Here is a 21,668-nt window from a genome sequence, read left to right as displayed (position 1 = left end):
ATCAAATCTGCCTCTTAACATGAAATCTTTTAAATAGAATTTGACAATAAGTATTGGCAGATTTTCTTTATGTAACACATATCTTCTATAGAAACAATATAATATGAGAAAACAGGTGGAGTTTTGTTAGATTTGTATATTGCCTGTGATAATATTGAAGACAGCACTTGTTTCATATCTTCAGGGAAACCCTACCCCGGGTTGGACTGGTGCCCAGTGGAATGTATGTGCTTTTGCTTCAATAGTACCAAAGTGCATGCAATTTTTGGACTTTTACCAGACATATGTCTGGTACACATGAAACATACCAAAGCGCAATTTAAATTTGTAATTTCTTAATCCAACAATCATATTCAAATTTTTATGCCCTATTTATGGGCATTATGTTTTCTGGTCTGTGTGTCAGTTTGTCCATCGTTTCGTCTGTCCCGCTTCAGGTTTAAGTTTTTGGTCAAGGTAGTTTTTGATGAAGTTGAAGTTCAATCAACTTGAAACTTAGTACACATGTTCCCTTTGATATGATCCTTCTAATTTTAATGCCAAATTAGAGTTTCTAACCAATTTTGTACGGTCCACCGAACATAGAAAATGATAGTGCGATTGGGGCATCCTTGTACTGTGGACACATTCTTGTTAAACGTGTTAAAAAGAGAGTTAGCCCTCATGTTAATATCAAAATTAAGATGATTTGTAACCAACAAAAATTCAGACTCTTCAGAGCGTTCATTTGCATAGTCAAGAAAAATTAAGCAAATGGGCAATTCTATACTGTGGATTCATTTATTTTCATGGGCACCAATTTTTGTGGATGAAGGAAAACTTGCATGTTCATGGACATTTTATTTCGTGGTTTTGCCGAAGTCTTTATGGTTCACCTTTATCAACAAAATCCACGAAAATTGGTATCCAACGAATGATAATAAATCCACAGAACTTGTCAAAATTAGCTGCACTCATACTTTGAAAGGTCTAACTTGATGGATGTATTTATTAACCACTGCAGAACTTCTGTAGGGCACTATGGAAACAGTTACGCTTTGTTGATGAAAATTGGTGTAGAACATACCTTGCCAAGAACTTGGTTCCATCTCATAAAATAGCTTGTAATCACTAAAGATAGAATACTTAGACCATTCGGTCATCATGGGCCCTATTTGAAAATTAAGCTTTATGTCTATAAAACAGAATTCTATTTTACAGGTGCAAAAACAGCATCAGATACAAAGACGAGGAGGAGACGTAGCACTCAGTAAAATGTGTCGACTCTTTGGAGATAATTTAGGAACTGAGTTACCTACTTTGTGGGAAGCTATTACTAGTCCATTAGAAAAGTTAGAAAAAGGTATGATTAGTTATCAAAAGTACCAGGATTATAATTTAATACGCCAGACGCGCATTTCGTCTACATTAGACTCATCAGTGACGCTCAGATCAAAACAGTTAAAAAGCCAGACAAATACAAAGTTGAAGAGCATTGAGAAACTTGAAATCTCTTAATACTAATTATCATGATCATGGCAAAAAAGGAAAAAAAATGAAAACTACACCTTTTAAGGATGTTCGCTTGTCATGTTTTGGGGTCTTTGTTCTGTGGACTTATTTTGTATTGACAGGCAATACTCACAGAATGTTTGTTTAAGTTTGTACATTTTACGAATTTGCATTATAAAAATTATACTTTATTCCCTTCCTATTTAACTCTCTTTTCATAGATTAGTTGTACTCTGCAGTCTCCATTAACTCTGTTTGTCAGTCCATCGGTTTATTTGTTAAATTCCATGAATTATTTATCAGATAAATTTTCAATAAAGATCTTACTTTTTGTCCAAAATTTTATAAAGTTGAGTTAATAACAAATTAAATCAAATTATTTTCATATCTGCTGGCAGTCAGTCCTTGTTAGATGATACTTTAACTTTTTTTACTAGGCATAGAAACTTTATGATACGCAATGTGATTCCTTATTTTATTTTTCAGATATTACAGAAGAAATTCCAATAGATATTGCTCAAGAGACTGTTAATTCATTACAGTTAATAGAAGCTGTTGGATCTTCATTAGACTCATCACTCATAGAACAGGTATTTTAAATTAATTCACCTCAGCACATGTTAATGTGTACACCTCTCACATAACAGGTACCAATTGTTTAACCACACCACATGTATATGTGTGTCCACATCAATTCAAGAACCTTGTCAGTGGTGGTCTTCGGTCATTTCTTAATGTTTTTTTAGGGTGCCAATGACAAATCTTTGATAATTTGCTATTACCAATTTGTTTTACCTTACAATTAATTGAACACATTGTTTAAACATCTTCTTAAAAAAAAAAAATTAAAGTAAGTTTACAGATTCCTATGTTTTGGTCAAACTGTAAAGTTGTAAATATTTATTATTGTACTGGTAAAAGTATGGCAAAAATTTTAAAAATAACAAAATTTATCTGTATGCAGAAATAAAAAGCAATAGTTGATCTCTTAATTATTTTGTCCATTCTTCAAAAATCACAATTAAAAATGCACACAAACATTTCTGAATTAATAGTATTTATATACCCTATACATGCTATATGAAGGATTACATTCATTCTACATATTTGTGTTTCATATATAAGTGTTAGAATATTCTGCCAAATGCAAATAGTTTCAATATTTTCCAGTTGAATAATTATTTTCTTGTTCATTTTCAGATAAAACAGAAACTTTCCTCCATTTTGAATGGATTAAAGAATTCATACACGGCAATCAGACACATGTCTGCACGAAGTGTGGGCATGATGGCCCAGATATTAACCTCACATACCTTATCATTTATCATGGATAAAATCCTGCCATTAATGGGAGACATGGAACATGAAAAACATAGACAAGGAGCTTGTGAAGCTTTAGCCTGTATCCTTTTAAAACTAACAAATATTTGAGAGCTTTTTGCATATAGATTTTAATAAGATGCAACCAGACTTTGGTATACCATAATATCAAAGTTGACATAAAACTCCATTTGGAACATACCAATCAAAAGAAAACATGGAGGAACTCTTACCGGTAATATGTCTCAAGAGCTTTTCTGGGCGACCTTCATCAACTCTAAGACCTAATTTAAACATTTGAAGGTCATTGATGTTAAGATATGAAGAAATTTGAGAGCTATGTGATCAAAAGTGATCTAAAAAAGAATTTAATTTCATCAGTAACTCTCAAAACCTAAAATTTGAGAGCCAAGGATGAATAAGAACCAAAACAGTTGAGTGTTATATGATAAAAACTTAGGTCAATTTTTGCCTTTGAGTTTTTGAGCCTTAGTTTCTAAATAATTTCTTAACTTCTCCACTATATAAGTGTAACAATATAATCCTTAACACTACATAGGTGTTATAGATGTGATGGGAATGGATCTCTTGCCATATATAGTATTACTGGTTGTACCCATTCTAGGGAGAATGAGTGATCAGAATGAGGCTGTCAGACTCATGGCCACACACTGTTTTGCCACACTGATTCGACTAATGCCACTTGAGGTTAGTAAAACCTACATGTATGAATAGTTGTTCCTATTCTAGGTAAAATAAGTGATTAGACCAATATTTACTTGTCATTGCAGGAAGTATTCATTTATTACTGGTGATCAAACTGGTAGATTTTTGACAAATTCAAAGAAATAAGAACATGTGGTATGATTGCCAATGATATAATAGACATATTTACACTTGTATGCAAATTTGTCTGCTATTACGTAAAATCACATAGGTTCCTGTAAACTTTGACATCACAATTAAAAAGTGATTATTGCTTGATGCCAGAAGGTTATTCAAAGAAGATCTAAGGTTATTTGGAGAAAAAATCAGCTAAATACCAAAAGTGTAAATACATTTATTCTCCATCCAAGTCCTAATGTGTAAAAAATAAACATTTATAGGTCAAAGACAATTCTTTCGATAAAAAAATATTTTTAGATTTTGAAGATCCACTGTTAGTGAGCTTCTTGTCATTAAAGGCATCAAGTGTTGGTTTTTATTTTCTTTATTTCTTTTTTAAGGCAGGGGTACCAGACCCACCTGAAATGGAGGCTAGGCTGACAGCAGAGAAAGAAAAACAACGTCTATTTTTAGAACAGTTGATGGATAGCTCAAAGTTAGAGAGTTACAAAGTGTCAATACCAGTAGATGCAGAACTCAGAAAATACCAACAGGTACAGATAGGGATTCTAATAAGTGAGGACCCAGACCTATCTTTGTGGACTTTTTCATTTATGAATTAGGATAGTAAAGGACTTTTTTAAGTTGAACCTTTTAATTACAAATACAAATGGTACTAGATCTTTCATTTTTCAAAGCAGATTTGAATACTGGACAAAGTATTAAAAGTTTAATTATTTTGATTGTTAAGTTTTTGCTGTTAATATCGAATGGACATCTTGATGCTGAAATGTACTGATGAACTGAAATATTTTTGATATTGTAAATGATGTAAAATGTATCTTCACTACAACAGTTTTGTATATAAAGTATATAATGATTATGCTGACTACATTTTTCTTACATCATTGAAAAAACATCCTTTTGCAAGCACAGGTTTATTGTTACTGATTTCTCAGTTTAAGGTGGTACCTAACACTACAGGGAGATAACTCTGTATAGTCAGCTAAACATTTTAATTACGCTATGTTGTAAAGGGAATAATAAGCTTCACAAAGATCAAAATTGGTGTTTGTGAAACTGCTATATAAACAGTAATTTTTCTGACAAAACGGTTGGTTCAAAATTTTTAAAATTTTTATATTTTTGTTAAAGGGTCAAAGTAAATACTTCATCAAAATTTTATCAAAATTAAACGAGCCAAACTAATTTTAGTGAAAGTGTTAGGTACCACCTTAATTGAATACTCCCACTAAAATAATTCTTATGATTTTGTGCTCCCAATTGAGTTTACTTACTTCAATTTCACAACAGGATGGTGTTAACTGGTTAGCATTTCTAAACAAGTATAGTTTACATGGTATACTATGTGATGATATGGGATTAGGGAAGACCTTACAGTCTATCTGTATCCTAGCTAGTGACCATTTTCTGAGAGACCAAAAATACCAGGTATGTTTAAAAAAGTGGCATGTTTTGTTGGACATTTTCTTATTGATTTATTTTAAGGGGAGATTAAAAGATTTGAATTTTTCCTTTCTGCTTCATACTATGACATTATGGCTTTGATAGTCATTGATAATGGGAAAAAAATACTAAGGGGTGAAAATGAAAAGAAATATATGTATGATACTGAAGGAAAATTATTCACTTACTAACATATGTGTACAAATAACTGAGATGTGGTATGATTGTCAATGTGACAAGTATCCGTCAGTGTCCAAGTGACGGATTTATGTTATAAACATAATAAAAGACCACTGCTAGGTACAGGCTTCGACAATAAGAAATCTGGACTAAAAAAGTATCAAAATGACAAAATGTGAAACATTCAAACCAATAATCTATGGCACCATTTTTCAGTGGCAGTTCAAATATGGGACCATCATCCCAATACAACAACTTTACTTACCCTACCTAATGGTTGATTTAGTTTTGCCCTGAATCTGCATTAAATATTAGCCACAAGAATTGTAATAATCTGAAATCATTCAGTTTTTATGCCCAACCTTCGATATGCCCCACCTATGATAGTAGAGGGGCATTATGTTTTCTGGTCTATCCTTCAGTCAGTTCGTCCCGCTTCAGGTTAAAGTTTTTGGTCAAGGTAGTTTTTGATGAAGTTGAAGTCCAATCAACTTGAAACTCAATTCACATGTGCCCTATGATATGATCTTTCTAATTTTAATGCCAAATTAGTGTTTTGACCCCAATGTCACAGTTCACTGAACATAGAAAATGATAGTGCAAATTTCAAGTTTTTGGTCAAGGTAGTTTTTGATGAAGTTGAAGTCCAATCAACTTGAAACTTAGTATTCATGTTCCCTGTCATATGATCTTTCTAAGTTAAATGTCAAATTAGAGTTTTTACCCCAATTCAGGGTCCACTAAACACAGAAAATGATAGTGTGAGAGGGGCATCCGTGTTCTATGGACTGATTCTTGTTTAAATTTAATTTTAACAAATATAATAAATTTGTATATCAGACAACCAAAGGTCCTGATTGTGTGCCAATGCCATCTATTGTTGTGTGTCCACCCACACTGATTGGTCACTGGGTATATGAAGTAAATAAGTTTGTGGATGTGAAATATCTGAATCCTCTGATGTATGCTGGACCCCCAGGGGAGAGAACTAGGTATGAAATATTGTTATTGATATTACCTGTATTTTATTACTGCAAATTAAGAAACTATTGTTAGGTTTTAAGTAACGTGAACAATTAGACTGGGTAGTGCAATAATAAAACTCTAATTAATCATATACATATATCTGTATGCAGATTGTCTTGATATCACAATATCATATCTTCGTTATTGTCCACTCCTCAAAATGAAAATAATAAATGCATGCAATTTTATAAAAACAACAACCGACTTTTTTTGCAGAAAGCTCGACATAGGGATAGTGATCCAGCGGCGGCAGCGGCGGCAGCGGCTATGGCGGCTACGGCGGCGGTGTTAGCTCACTTCTTAAAAGCTTTATATTTCAGAAGGTGGAAGACCTGGATGCTTCATACTTTGTATATAGATGCTTCATGTTATGAAGTTTCTGTCAGTCACATGTCCAATGTCCTTGACCTCATTTTCATGGTTCAGTGACCACTTGAAAAAAAGTTTTTTGTAATGTTGAATTCTCTCTTATTATAATATAAGTAATAGGATAACTATATTTGGTATGTGCGTACCTTGCAAGGTCCTCATGTCTGTCAGACAGTTTTCACTTGACCTCGACCTCATTTCATGGATCAGTGATCAAGGTTAAGTTTTGGTGGTCAAGTCCATATCTCAGATACTATAAGCAATAGGGCTAGTATATTCGGTGTATGGAAGGACTGTAAGGTGTACATGTCTAACTGGCAGGTGTCATCTGACCTTGACCTCATTTTCATGGTTCAGAGGTTATAGTTAAATTTTTGTGTTTTGGTCTGTTTTTCTCATACTATATGCAATAGGGCTACTATATTTGTTGTATGGAATGATGGTAAGGTGTTCATGTCTAGCGGGCAGATGTCATCTGACCTTGACCTCATTTTCATGGTTCAGTGGTCAAAGTTAAGTTTTTGAGTTTTGGTCTTTTTATCTAATACTGTATGCCATAGGTCAACTATATTTGGTGTATGGAAAAATTTTATGATCTTTATGTCAGTCGTGCAGGTTTTATTTGACGGTGACCTCATTTTCACGGTTCATTGCACAGTGTTAAGTTTTTGTGTTTTGGTCTATTTTTCTTAAACTATAAGTAATGGGTCAACTATATATGTTGTATAGAAGCATTGTTAGCTGTACATGTCTGCCTGGCATGGTTCATCTGACCTTGACCTCATTTTCAAGGTTCATTGGTCTTTGTTTAGTTATCTTGGTTAATGTTAAGTTTATGAGACAGTTGTAATAAAACTAAGCTTTATACTTAGGACTATCAACATAATATCAATGATTAGTATAGAAGGCGAGACATTTCAGTGTGTGCACTCTTGTTTCTTTTTTTTCTAGATTACAAAAGAAAGTAAAGAAGCACAACTTGATAGTTGCATCATATGATGTTGTTAGAAATGACATTGATTTCTTTGGGTTAGTATTTTGTATATGAGGTTCCATGTAAAATACTGATATTCTTGATATATTTGTATGCCCAAGCTGTAGCGGAAGGGGGGCATTAAGTTTAACCCTTTCTGTACGTACGTTGTGACCCATACTTTTTATTATATTTTATAAAAAAACATGATAAAAACTTCATTTTGATAAATTATTAAAAATATTCGGTAGATTTTAATTAATCCTTAAGTCTTTGCATCCATGGAATTTTTAGCACAGATATTTTTAAACATAATTGTAGCTACCTATTATTACAATATGGTTGAATTTGCTTTAAAATTCTTTCCAAAGTAAGCATGACTCACAGAAATCACGCTTTATAAAAATGGCTGAACTTATATCAAATACAAACTTACACAGATAGTTTCAACTCAGCTTTAAATCAAAGTGTGCATTTAAAAAACAGTTTAGTTTGATTAACACATGTTTGTAATTTTAGGTCCATAAATTGGAATTATTGTGTACTTGATGAGGGACATGTTATTAAAAATGGTAAAACAAAGGTATGTTTTTCCTTATAATTAAACACAGAGAAGAGGTACAATTTACAAAACATGTAGAAGTTGACACAATAATACAAAAATTTGATAATGGAGTAACATAACTATGAATAATATAATAAAGATTTGATAGCATATTGCAAATTAAAGCATTTAGTACTGTAAGATGAATGTAGTGACTGTTAGCTTGAAATATACCTATCCTACACTTTTGCTGAAATCTTTTACATTTTTGTAATTACATCCTGAAGACTGTTGTTTAAATTCTTGGTGTATATTTATCTGGTTTAATTCGTTTTACCTATGGCTAAAGACTTATTTGTTCATCATCTTTAGACACTGGACTTTGCATAAAATTACTAAATTTTAACAATTTTACTGTCAACTTGAAACCTATCAATTAGGATCATTTGACATAAGCCAGTTGAATTGTAAATGAAAACTGAAAGGGACATGTAGACAATTAGACACTCTAGTAACTTAAATACCATAGCTTAAACGGTTCATCAAAACCAATTTTCAAACCTAAATTCTGTATACTAACTACAGTCACAGTTAACAGGATGTATACAATGGTTGAACAATTTATTATATATGCACCATATTACATAAAAGAGATACTTTAGTTGAACATAGTTCTTTTATTCTGTTTCAGTTATCAAAAGCTGTAAAACAGCTGAACTGTAACCACAGACTGATATTGTCAGGGACCCCTATCCAGAACAATGTATTAGACCTGTGGTCCCTGTTTGATTTCCTAATGCCAGGATTCCTGGGTACAGAGAAACAGTTCCAGGCCAGATATGGCAAGCCCATTCTACAAAGTAGGGATGCCAAGAGCACGTCTAAGGAACAAGAAGCAGGTAGATAGATAAATGTTTCATTGAATTTCACAATGACCTTTCATACTCAAGGCGAACATGAGACCACAGAGGTGTTATTTGCCTTTAGGCAATGTTTTATTACTGTTCATCATTTGTACATCATTTCTGAAAGCAAAGGCCAAAATTTTTGTAATTAGGGTCAAATTATTGCATAAGAATACAATTGCTTTAAAAACAACAAACCAATACAATCAGTGAATAGATACATGTTTTTTCATCAAACATTTGAAAATCGTCAGAAATTAGTGTTCAGTAATAAAGTTCAGGCAATGAAAATCTTATGAATGAATTGTATTTTATATATAATATGATTTCAAGTGTTTCTTAATTAATCTTCAAATAAGATTGAAATCTCATTTTCTAAAAAATAGACAATAAGACTCATACATATATATATATATATACATATATTACAATACTGTTTAAATCTTGCTTTAACAGGAGCATTAGCTATGGAATCTCTACACAGACAGGTCTTACCATTCATCTTAAGAAGATTAAAGGAAGATGTATTACAAGACCTACCCCCTAAAATCATACAGGACTATTACTGTGATCTCAGTCCTTTACAGGTAAGTCATCTATTACTGTGATCTCAGTCCATTACAGGTAAGTCATCTATTACTGTGATCTCAGTCCATTACAGGTAAGTCATCTATTACTGTGATCTCAGTCCATTACAGGTAAGTCATCTATTACTGTGATCTCAGTCCATTACAGGTAAGTCCTCTATTACTGTGATCTAAGTCCATTACAGGTAAGTCATCTATAACTGTGATCTCAGTCCATTACAGGTAAGTCATCTATTACTGTGATCTAAGTCCATTACAGGTAAGTCATCTATTACTGTGATCTCAGTCCATTACAGGTAAGTCCTCTATTACTGTGATCTCATGCTATTACAGGTAAGTCATCTATTACTGTGATCTCAGTCCATTACAGGTAAGTCATCTATTACTGTGATCTCAGTCCATTACAAGTAAGTCAAATATTACTGTGATCTCAGTCCATTACAGGTAAGTCATCTATTACTGTGATCTCAGTCCATTACAGGTAAGTCATCTATTACTGTGATCTCAGTCCATTACAGGTAAGTCATCTATTACTGTGATCTCAGTCCATTACAGGTAAGTCAATTATTACTGTGATCTCAGGCCATTACAGGTAAGTCATCTATTACTGTGATCTCAGGCCATAACAGGTAAGTCATCTATTACTGTGATCTCAGTCCATTACAGGTAAGTCAATTATTACTGTGATCTAAGTCCATTACAGGTAAGTCCATGATTTTATAAGTAATACATTTCTATGTTTTGGTATAACATGTATTAGCTACCTTGTGATATGCCATAATTAGTGAAATGTCTCCCTTACTTTGGTGTTCTACTTCCTGTTTGAAGAAAAACTTATATTTATAAAAGGTCATGCACAAATATATGGTTTTTATGCACCCTGCCGTAGTGGAGGGGGCATTAAGTTTTTCCCTTGTCTGTCCGTCCCTTTGTCATATGTTTATTCAGCAAGATCACTATGTCTTGTGTTTCTTCTTCAAAATGGTACCATCTGTGTTCAATTTTTTCCCTTCATCCAAATGACTTCATTTAATGGTTTTAGTTTTGCAGCATTCATGGTTGGATGTAATATTCCTTTATTTCATTTTCTAGAGGTTTTAATTATCTCTAACAATTGCAATAAATAAACCTTATTTTGCAGGTACAATTGTATGAAGATTTTGCCAAGTCTAGGGCTAAGCAAGGTTTGGATGATGCTGTCACTCAATTAGGAGGAGAGGAAGATTCACAGAAACAGAGTCCATCAATTGGTCATGTGTTCCAGGTAAAATATTCAATAAGTCATGTTTTTTTAAACAAAAATATCAAAATTTACATGCTAAAAGCAAAATATGTTTGTAAAGGATACATATGTTCTCAAAGAAATGCTATGAAACTTATATACAACACTTATTACCATAAAACTCAAATCAATTTCCAATTTGGATGTTGTCTATTTTATCATTCTCCATTTATCAATGTTTATGCTCCTTTATAAATTGAAAAATTGCAAGCAGGGGTATCATCTGTGTCCCATGGACACATATTACATTCTTTTCCTCAAAGGTTTATGCATATATTAAATTTTGAATGGTTTATTGTTGCAGGCATTACAATACCTGAAGAAAGTCTGTAATCATCCGTCTCTGGTACTGACACCAAACCATCCTAAATATAAAGAGATTACTGTCCAGCTCAAACAACAGAATTCCAATCTACGAGATCTCCAACATACTCCTAAACTAATGGCTCTCAAGTATGTATATAAGATAGTGTGAATATTCTCCATCTACAAGATCTCCAACATACTCCTAAACTTATGGCTCTCAAGTATGTAAATAAGAGATTGTGAATACTCTCACTTCTGTAAATTAGATAATTTAAAGTCTTGTCCTTTCTTTATGATTTAGTGACTGAATTTAGATTGGTGCCACCTTGAATATGTGATTTCATGTTTGTATTTATTTGTGTGCTGTCTAAGTCCTATGAATAGAGTTTCAATGAATAATTTACAGTTTTTTTTTGTTTTCGCATATATTCTTTACTTAAAATAGTAAAAGGTGCCTTAGTGGACCACTCAGCTTTGATATTCATCTCATTATAGATTATAGACATACTGTCACATAGGAAAACCATCAATTTAAAGAAACAAAAGCTATCACACAGGAAGGCACAAACAAAAATATGAAAAAAATGTTCTTTTATTCACAACACTTTAGTGCAGGATTAATTAGGTTTAACTAATAACATCAGAATATGAAAACAGTGTCTAATTACGGAAGTGACAGGTTTCTAAAGATTTTCTACCAAAGATTGTTATAGACATTTTTGGGGACATGAAATTTTTGTCAGATCCAAGTTGTAGGATTACTCGAGTGTCAAATTAAGAAAGTTGCACTGTATGAACAAAAACACATGTTTTCATTAATCCATTAAAATTGGTACCCACCCCAAAAAAAATGGATCCACAGTATCCAAGAAGGTTACCATACCAGTTTTTGTTCACAATTTTAACATTCTATAGCACTTTACAAATGAAAAGCAAACAGCCTTAGAAAAACAGCAGAAAATTGTAAATGTTCATCAAACAAAATGTTATTACTTAGTAATTAGTACACAGTTTCTCTTCTTTGTACAATATATTTTCCTTTAGTTAATTGTTGTTATATTTCTATTACAGACAGTTGTTAAATGATTGTGGTATAGGGGTGTCCAGTTTTAGTGGTACCAGTGGTCAGGCAGCTATGAGTGAGGGTCCAGTTGTTGGTCAGCATAGGGTCTTGCTCTTCTGTCAGCTCAAAAGTATGCTGGAAATCGTAGAAAATGATCTGCTCAAGTAAGTTATACTGTCAATTCAGAAATTATTTTGCGATGTTTTTATGCCCCACCTACGATAGTAAAGGGGCATTATGTTTTCTGGTCTGTAGGTCTGTCTGTCTGTCCCATTTCAGGTTAACGTTTTTGGTCAAGGTAGTTTTTGATGAAGTTGAAGTCCAATCAACTTGAAACTTAATAAACATGTTCCCTATGATATGATTTTTCTAATTTCAATGCCAGATTAGAGTTTTTACCCCATTTTCACGGTCCACTGAACATAGAGAAAATTATAGTGCAGATGTCGCATCCGTGTACTTGGGACACATTCTTGTTATTATTGCAACAATTTTTATACGACCGCAAAATTTGAAAAATTTTTCGTCGTATATTGCTATCACGTTGGCGTCGGCGTCGTCGTCGTCGTCCGGCGTCCGAATACTTTTAGTTTTCGCACTCTAACTTTAGTAAAAGTGAATGGAAATCTATGAAATTTTAACACAAGGTTTATGACCACAAAAGGAAGGTTGGTATTGATTTTGGGAGTTTTGGTCCCAACATTTTAGGAATTAGGGGCCAAAAAGGGCCCAAATAAGCATTTTCTTGGTTTTCGCACTATAACTTTAGTTTAAGTGAATAGAAATCTATGAAATTTTGACACAAGGTTTATGACCACAAAAGGAAGGTTGGGATTGATTTTGGGGGTTTTGGTTCCAACAGTTTAGGAATTAAGGGCCAAAAAAGGGCCCAAATAAGCATTATTCTTGGTTTTCGCACAATAACTTTAGTATAAGTAAATAGAAATCAATGAAATTTTAGCACAAGGTTTATGACCACAAAAGGAAGGTTGGGATTGATTTTTGGAGTTGAGGTCACAACAGTTTATGAATTAGGGGCCAAAAAGGGGCCCTATTAAGCATTATTTTTGGTTTTTGCACCATAACTTTAGTAAAAGTAAATAGAAATCTATGAAATTCAAACACAAGGTTTATGACCATAAAAGGAAGGTTGGGTTTGATTTTGGGAGTTTTGGTCCTAACAGTTTAGGAATAAGGGGCCCAAAGGGTCCCAAATTGAACTTTGTGTGATTTCATCAAAAATTGAATAATTGGGGTTCTTTGATATGCCGAATCTAACTATGTATGTAGATTCTTAATTTTTGGTCCCGTTTTCAAATTGGTCTACATTAAGGTCCAAAGGGTCCAAAATTAAACTTAGTTTGATTTTAACAAAAATTGAATCCTTGGGGTTCTTTGATATGCTGAATTTAAAAATGTACTTAGATTTTTAATTATTGGCCTAGTTTTCAAGTTGGTCCAAATGGGGGTCCAAAATTAAACTTTGTTTGATTTCTTCAAAAATTGAATAAATGGGTTCTTTGATATGCCAAATCTAACTGTGTATGTAGATTCTTAATTTTTGGTACAGTTTTCAAATTGGTCTACATTAAGGTCCAAAGGGTCCAAATTAAACTAAGTTTGATTTTAACAAAAATTAAATTCTTGGGCTTATTTGATATGCTTTATCTAAATATGTACTTTGATTTTTGATTATGGGCCCAGTTTTCAAGTTGGTCCAAATCAGGATTCCATATCAAGTATTGTGCAATAGCAAGAAATTTTCAATTGCACAGTATTGCACAATAGCAAGAAATATCTAATTGCACAATATTGTGCAATAGCAATTAATTTTCAATTGGAGTTATCTTTCTTTGTATAGAATAGTAGTTGATAATATATGTTGGAAATTTGCCAGACATGACTATGATGTCATTTTCTATTTTTATTTGCCAATAACTTTATGTAAATAACTTCATTGGAAATTTGCCAATATAAAATGTTGCTGATAAAGCTTTTTTTCCTTATCTTATCTAAAATGTTTTAGATAATGTATGTTGGAAATTTGCCAGACATGACTATGATGTCATTTTCTATTTTTATTTGCCAATAGCTTTATGTAAATAACTTCATTGGAAATTTGCCAATATAAAATGTTGCTGATGAATTTTTTTTTATTGTTTTATACAATAAACAATGTATATTCTACTTTTACTACCAACCAATCTTTACCATTCAGTGATAACAAGCACTTTATTTTACATTTTAATATTTTATGATGTATTTAAAAGAGTAGTTATTGTTGCAAACTCCATTAGAAATTTGAATTGATATCAGTTTTGGAAAAAGGGAAACGGGGATGTGAAAAAAGGGGGGGGGGGTTAAATTTTTCTCATTTCAGATTTCATAAATAAAAAGAAAATTTCTTCAAACATTTTTTTGAGAGGATTAATATTCAACAGCATAGTGAATTGCTCAAAGGCAAAAAAAAACTTTTAAGTTCATTAGACCACATTCATTCTGTGTCAGAAACCTATGCTGTGTCAACTATTTAATTTTAGATTTAAATAAGAAGAAATCTTTAATTGATTTGTAAAATCTTGACATTTGTTTTGTGTAAAAAAACCCATGTAATGTCAAAAATTTGATCACAATCCAAATTCAGAGCTGTATCACGCTTGAATGTTTTGTCCATACTTGCCCCAACTGTTCAGGGTTCGACCTCTGCGGTCGTATAAAGCTGCGCCCTGCGGAGCACCTGGTTAACAATTGGTTCATCTTGATTGCTTACTTTAAAAAATCTTCTTCTTTGAAATTGTTGAATCAATTTCAGCCAAACTTAGGGTGATTAAGTTTCAGAGTATCTAGTATAAAATTTATTTTTTTATTTCCTTGTACGTCAAGAAACAAAGCCACTATGGCTAACATGGAACATAGGGGTAAAATGCATTTATTTGCTTTTGAAGAAAATATGACAGATACAAAGAACATTTAAATGGATTTTCCAAGCCACTCATTAATATATTAAAAGCAAAAATAATCATTGATGAAAGATTTAAGCAAACAAATACAGATGAGTGATTCTGTCTCTTGAGAGCCTCTTGTTTATGTAGTGATTTCTTTGTCACAAATTATATAAAACATTAACTAAATTGTTTCAAAGATTGTTTTGTGAGTTTGCTTTACTGGGAGAAACCTTATTTATTCTCCATGATAACTTTTTAATCCTATGAATAAACTAATTATTATTAAATTTAAAATAGAAGGAAGATCTTTGAATATTGTCTTCATTGGTACTAACTACTATTTTAATTTTGATATATATTAAGCATAACTTAATATGTAGGGCTATAAAGCAACAGACACTTTTTGGTCCTACATCCTGTCGATACTTACACTTTGGCACATCATAAGATCTTGTTTTTCTCAGACTGGTAATGAATGTCCATACACCAAATCCGTTGGATGTGTACTGATTGATACTTAAGTTTGGGAAAACATAATTTATTTATTATTAGTTTGAATTGACTTTGAAGTATCTTGTTTAGCAGTTTGGTCTATGTGTATAAAGCTTACAATATGATGAAATCTGTAATATTGAGAAATTCTTTTAATTTTCATAAAATTGTTTTTGTTTCAGAACTCACATGCCAAGTGTTACTTACCTCAGGTTAGATGGAAGTGTACCTGCCAATAACAGACATAATATTGTAAACAGGTATGTTAATGGTAACAGTGAATGATACTGGTATACATTGTTTTCCAACTATGGATTCATTTAGGCCACAATTAAAAATACTTTGGTTTGCCCAAACCCTACCCAAAGGTTGAGACAGTGGGTAGGTAGGTAGGCATTTTCTTTTTTTTTTCAAAAAGAGAAATTGATGTATCGGGTGTTTATTAGTCTTCATGCATCTGATTAAAAAAAACTTCTTCAAATCAGGACAATAAAAGAATTTGAGTAGGCAGCTTTTTTCTGGGTATGTAGCGTTTGGGCAAACAAACCTATTCTTTTTTATGGCCTTATTTATGTGAATTATGGAAAATAATTCTTTCCTTATTTAATATTTGATTTTGAGGATTGTTTGTAAATATATAAGCCTTAAGAAAGTGTGTACTTCTATATACATTTCGTGTTTACCTCTACTATTGAGATCCTCAAAAAAGTGATAAAATAGTAATTTATTGTACATTAAAAGTTGCGATTATCTCTACCCTTGAAATCCAATAAAAAGTGGTATCCATAAAGTAATATGAATCCATACTAAGTCTCAAGCCAAACATTTAAGGAAGCTGGCTTGTCATGTTTTGGATTTTTTGTCAGATTTTCGGAATCCTCTGGTTTTATCCATTTGAATGCCTTGAAAAAAATTGCCCGGTGACCCCCATTTTTCTTTTTATAAATCTTTTACATGTATAATGATAAGCCATCTGTAAAAGTCTTATAAAATTTTAATTACTTTTTAACGGTTTTCGAGAACTTCAAATTGTCAATGATAAAGCTATGAAAAGTCAAGAGAGAATATTTTCCCGCCAAAATTTCATAGGCTAATATCTCGAAAACAAGCACGGTGACCTATATATTTTTTTGGCTCTTTGGATTCCTTTATTAATCCCCTATCAATATAAACTAGTGTTTTAAAAAGGTAATTACTCTAAAACTGAGAAGCGACCTTCCATAATTAACATAATAAGGAATAATTGAGATGATTGATTGAACATTGGAAGTGACTGGTCAGGATTTGTATTCATTATTCAATAAATAAAGTGGAGAATGGAAATAGGGAATGTGTCAAAAAGACTAAAAAACAACCAAAGCAGAAAATCTATTTTAAATAGAAAAAAGTTCATCACGTGCAAGTGCCTATCATTTGATAACCATTTACACCAAATGGTACTTTAAATGACCATTGAATAGCTGGGTTTCATCATAAATGGTACCTCTCACTCTATAGTTTTGACTGTGAAACAATAAAAACCTAATGGGCATTTTTTTTACTAAATATTTGGTTGAAAAACTGACAAAAATTTGTCACATAGAATTGAGAATGGACATGGCAAATATGTCAAAGAGACAATAACACAACCAAACAGCTTGTATTAAAAAAACAAACAAGAAGAAGACAATATAATATGAAAAGATATAGGAAGATGTGGTATGAGTGCCAATGAGACAACTCAACATCCAAGTCACAATTTATAAAAGTAAACTATTATAGGTCAAGGTACACTCTTCAACATGGAGTTTATGCTCACACCAAACAGCAAGCTATAAAGGGCCGCAAAGATTTCTAGTGTAAAACCATTCAAACAGAAAAACAGTCTAATCTACATGTATATAAAAAAGTTTGGATTTTAAAGGAATTATTTTTGAAGATTAATAAAAGCACAAATGGTATTCAAGGAACTTGTAACAGGGGAGTTTTGATTGTGTGTGCCTACAATGATGGCAAAAAAGATATGATTATGTTATAACTAAAAGAAAGTTTTTATTATTTGAATTTAAATGAAAAAAATTTGCAATTAAGGGATTACTTGATACCTTCATGAATGCCATTATCAATGTTTTTCTTCTTACTAAAGGTTCAACAATGATCCATCTATTGATATTTTATTATTGACTACTCACGTTGGAGGACTTGGACTAAATCTGACTGGTGCTGATACTGTCATCTTTGTGGAGCATGATTGGAATCCGATGAAAGATTTACAGGTATTTGATCAACAATAAGACCATTTTCATATTAATACCAACATTTGACTCCAAAGTTTATGTTTTTTGACAGGTAGGACATTCTGCTACCCAAGTCAGGTAAGACCAACATAAAAAAGTAAAATCAAGCTTTCAATCAGTACATTTTGTGGAAAATTGACTGCTTTAATTTTTTCTTTACACAACAAAATCATCAAAAAATAGCAAATTTTTCCTTCAAATTACACTGATTACATACCTGCCAACTTTTCAAAATGCCCGTGGGGGTTTTGCGTGCAAAATGTCTGTCAAAGTACTAAAACCCTTTAAGGGGGCCTTTAAATACATTTTAATGTTGTTTTTTAGCTTCTTCATACTTTTATAAGCTTAATGGCATCGTAAAATTAACTGTCTTGTTTAAAATTGTGGACAAACATGCTCTTTGAAAATTTCAATTTGGGAGCCTCCATGGGGGAAATCCCCTGCAAATAGTGACAGTTGGCAGATATGTGATTATATGTTTGATTTTCCTTATTTTGGTAACTCTTACAAGACTGAGTACCAGGATGCCCTACCACAGAAAGATAACCTGTTGAAAAATTATATAATCCAGAGTCAAAAGTCAGTAATATGAAAAAAGTCTATTGCTGGGGAACACTTCCTCTTGTGTAGTTGTCTGCATCAAAATTACTGTTAATCGGCAACTTCTTAAAAATAGCAGAACAAAATTCATTTATGATTATTTCACAGATTCTGCTAAAGTACAAGTTTTTTATCGGTAATTTTTTTTATTTCTGTAATTTTTTTTTATTTCTGTAATTTTTTAATTTGCTTGACAGAATTTAATTTATCATGCTTTTGCACACACTAAAAAACAATTTATGAACAGTTGCTGTAATTTGAAAAACAAATTTTCCTTATTTTCCAATGCAAATTACATAAAGATTAAAATATTTTCTTACCATCTAGTGAAAGTTTTATTCCCATACACACCTGTAGCCAGGGGGTATGAGGGGTTCGTCTTGAAAACAAATAAGCACTGTTAAAGTCAACATTATAAAATTGAGAATGGCAATGGGGAATGTGTCGAAGAGACAACAACCCGACCATAGAACAGAATTCTGGTTGAATTGTAACTGTTAAAGTTGAGTATTATTGAATCAAAATCCCCCACCTCTTGGCCTGCCTTAGAGGGACCCAACTGTTTAACAAATAAGGAGATGTGGTATGATTGCCAATGAGACAAATATTCACCATACAAATGATATGGATCAGTGGCGAATCCATAGTGGGGAGGGGGTTCCAGGGGTTGGAACCCCCATTTTTCTTGATGATCAATGCATTTGAATTGGGACATATAGTTGGGACCCCCCTTTATCCTGGGTTGGGAACTCCCACCTTTAAGAAATGACTGGATAGGCCCCTCTGAATGTAGGCAAATATGGCTCACTGTATGGCCTTTAACAATGAGAAAAATTCAAACTGTATAGTCAGCTAAAAAAATATAAATCTTAAGCCACAAAGCACTGATATAAGAGTACTCACAGTATTGAAAGTTGGTTCAAAGCCAACAACAACTAATAAAAAAGTCATATTCTTTGAAAATGAATTATCAATTTTTGTTGTTATTTATAGGCCATGGACAGAGCACACAGAATTGGTCAGAAGAAAGTTGTCAATGTGTATAGACTGATTACAAGAGGAACACTTGAGGAAAAGATTATGGGGTGAGTATGAACTATTTCTTAGATTCGTGGGCCCTACTATTCTCAGTCAGGAGGTTACGCATGGTTGAACAATGTCGAAAGACTTTAAAAAACATGACAAAATGATGATTTATCAGGAAAACAGCACTTTCATTGCTGATCTTTTTTTTTGAGATTGGCAAGTGATCTTCTATAAATAAGTCTCACACACTACAGAAAGACCTAAGCCATTGAACATAAAATTTAACTTTGTACTTGGAGTATAACATTTTTGCTTGAAACACAAAATCCAGCATTTTAATTGGTTGAATTGATTCTAACTCTTGAGTAAGATAATGTTACTTCTAATTTTCATAACCTCATGGTCTAGTATTTGATTTATAAAAAACTTTCATTCTCAAATGCATGAAAAAACATTATTTTAACCAAGTTTGAAAGAGAGATAGGGAGGGTTACTCTGGTTCAGCCGACACAATGTTTTGTAGGGAAATAAGTGATACAAGTTGCTAGAAATTTCATCAGTTTTTTAATGTCATTTTTTTTAACTCAATTAACAACATATTCTTGTAAAATTTGAAGGGTAACTTAGAGTGTAACATTACCATAGTAACAAGATCTCATTTAGAATAATATTTTCAAAACTATGCATAAAGTATTTACGTATTCATTTTTATTCTGCAGTCTTCAAAAGTTCAAAATGACAATTGCTAACACAGTTATCAGCCAAGAAAATTCCAGCTTACAAAGCATGGGAACTGATCAGTTGTTAGACCTGTTTTCATTGGATGAGAAGAACAAAGGAGAAAAGATTGCAGGCTCATCACAGGGAGACAAATGGAATAAAAAGGAAAGCATGCAAACTGTAATTGAAAGTCTAGGCGAGTTATGGGATGAATCACAATATGAAAAGGAATACAGTCTAGACAATTTTATGGAATCTCTGAAATGAAGCATTGTATGTGGGTTTAAACTATCACTAAATACAGACATGAACACAAGTAATTAATAATTAGTCAGCAGACCTGGCTTAAACTACTCACAAAGAGCTGGAATTTATTTTTGGAGTTAAGATTATGTTTTGTTGATGTAGTGTTTTCTTTGTCATGAAATATTTGTCACTGAACATTGAGCAAAATCCAACTATTAAAATGTGTAATCTTTCCTCATCTTTGTTTTGAAACTTTCAAAAGTTGAACTTTTTTAAGGACAGAAAAGTTCAACACTGCAGGGTTATTTTTAAAATTGCTCAGTTGTATCCCATAGCAACACATTCCTTCCTTTTTATTTGTAATTCCACTAGCCATTGTCCTATCTTTTAATTTGATGACAATAGATAGAAATTGCAACTTTTTTTAACTGCAGGCCACAGTTGTTTTCAAAAAGTAATTACAAATATTGTTGGGGAATATTATAAAACTATTACAACATTGGTTAAGTTGATATAGATTTATAATGTTTTAAAAATATTCAAAGGTAAAATGTCAAAATAGAAACTATATATTAATCCTGTCAAAACCATTTTAAGTATAGAAACTTAATTCCTATTTATAGGTTGCATTTCTGTAAATATTGACAATGCAATTTCCCATAGGAACTCCTTTTACGGCTAAAACTGTACCACTTTTACTATGAAGTTTTGAAAAAAATCTTATCCTAGAATTGAAAGTTCATATGCACCACAATTTTTTTCAAAGGTCAAAATGTAGGGCTGTGCGGCATATTTTCAACGTTTATATGCCCTGAACTTCTCAGAGTTTAAATTTACACTAATTTTCTTAACTACCCCTACCTCAAATGAAAGGTTACCACAGATTTCAATGTAAACAATTTGCACATGTTTATTTACTGGTAACATTCCCAAGTTCTGTCTCTGCGATATGGAACACAGAGAGCATAACTGGGAACCAGTATGTAAACAAAATTAATTTTCTATGAATATTCAATTACTCCCCA

The 21,668-nt window shown here is 32.3% G+C and overlaps 1 protein-coding gene across 1 annotated transcript in view; it reads left to right on the top strand.

The window, feature by feature from the left end:
• Positions 1-21,266, top strand: part of LOC139488721 (TATA-binding protein-associated factor 172-like) — a 95,964-nt gene extending 74,698 nt beyond the window's left edge. Inside the window, exons 23-40 of the mRNA XM_071274545.1 lie at positions 1,201-1,342; positions 1,978-2,081; positions 2,692-2,893; positions 3,371-3,519; positions 4,038-4,190; positions 4,951-5,088; positions 6,124-6,275; positions 7,630-7,707; positions 8,171-8,234; positions 8,887-9,094; positions 9,557-9,687; positions 10,829-10,951; positions 11,274-11,422; positions 12,347-12,502; positions 15,958-16,035; positions 17,901-18,030; positions 19,645-19,736; positions 20,397-21,266. Of these exons, the coding sequence (XP_071130646.1) occupies positions 1,201-1,342; positions 1,978-2,081; positions 2,692-2,893; positions 3,371-3,519; positions 4,038-4,190; positions 4,951-5,088; positions 6,124-6,275; positions 7,630-7,707; positions 8,171-8,234; positions 8,887-9,094; positions 9,557-9,687; positions 10,829-10,951; positions 11,274-11,422; positions 12,347-12,502; positions 15,958-16,035; positions 17,901-18,030; positions 19,645-19,736; positions 20,397-20,664 (2,517 nt within the window). The 3' untranslated portion in view covers positions 20,665-21,266. The remainder of the gene's footprint in view (positions 1-1,200; positions 1,343-1,977; positions 2,082-2,691; positions 2,894-3,370; positions 3,520-4,037; positions 4,191-4,950; positions 5,089-6,123; positions 6,276-7,629; positions 7,708-8,170; positions 8,235-8,886; positions 9,095-9,556; positions 9,688-10,828; positions 10,952-11,273; positions 11,423-12,346; positions 12,503-15,957; positions 16,036-17,900; positions 18,031-19,644; positions 19,737-20,396) is intronic.
• The last annotated feature ends 402 nt before the right edge of the window (positions 21,267-21,668 follow it).

Source organism: Mytilus edulis, chromosome 9, assembly GCF_963676685.1.
Source record: "Mytilus edulis chromosome 9, xbMytEdul2.2, whole genome shotgun sequence".
Classification (NCBI taxonomy): domain Eukaryota; kingdom Metazoa; phylum Mollusca; class Bivalvia; order Mytilida; family Mytilidae; genus Mytilus; species Mytilus edulis.
Note: the sequence above shows the minus strand (reverse complement) of the source record. Positions and strands in the feature narration are given on the sequence as shown.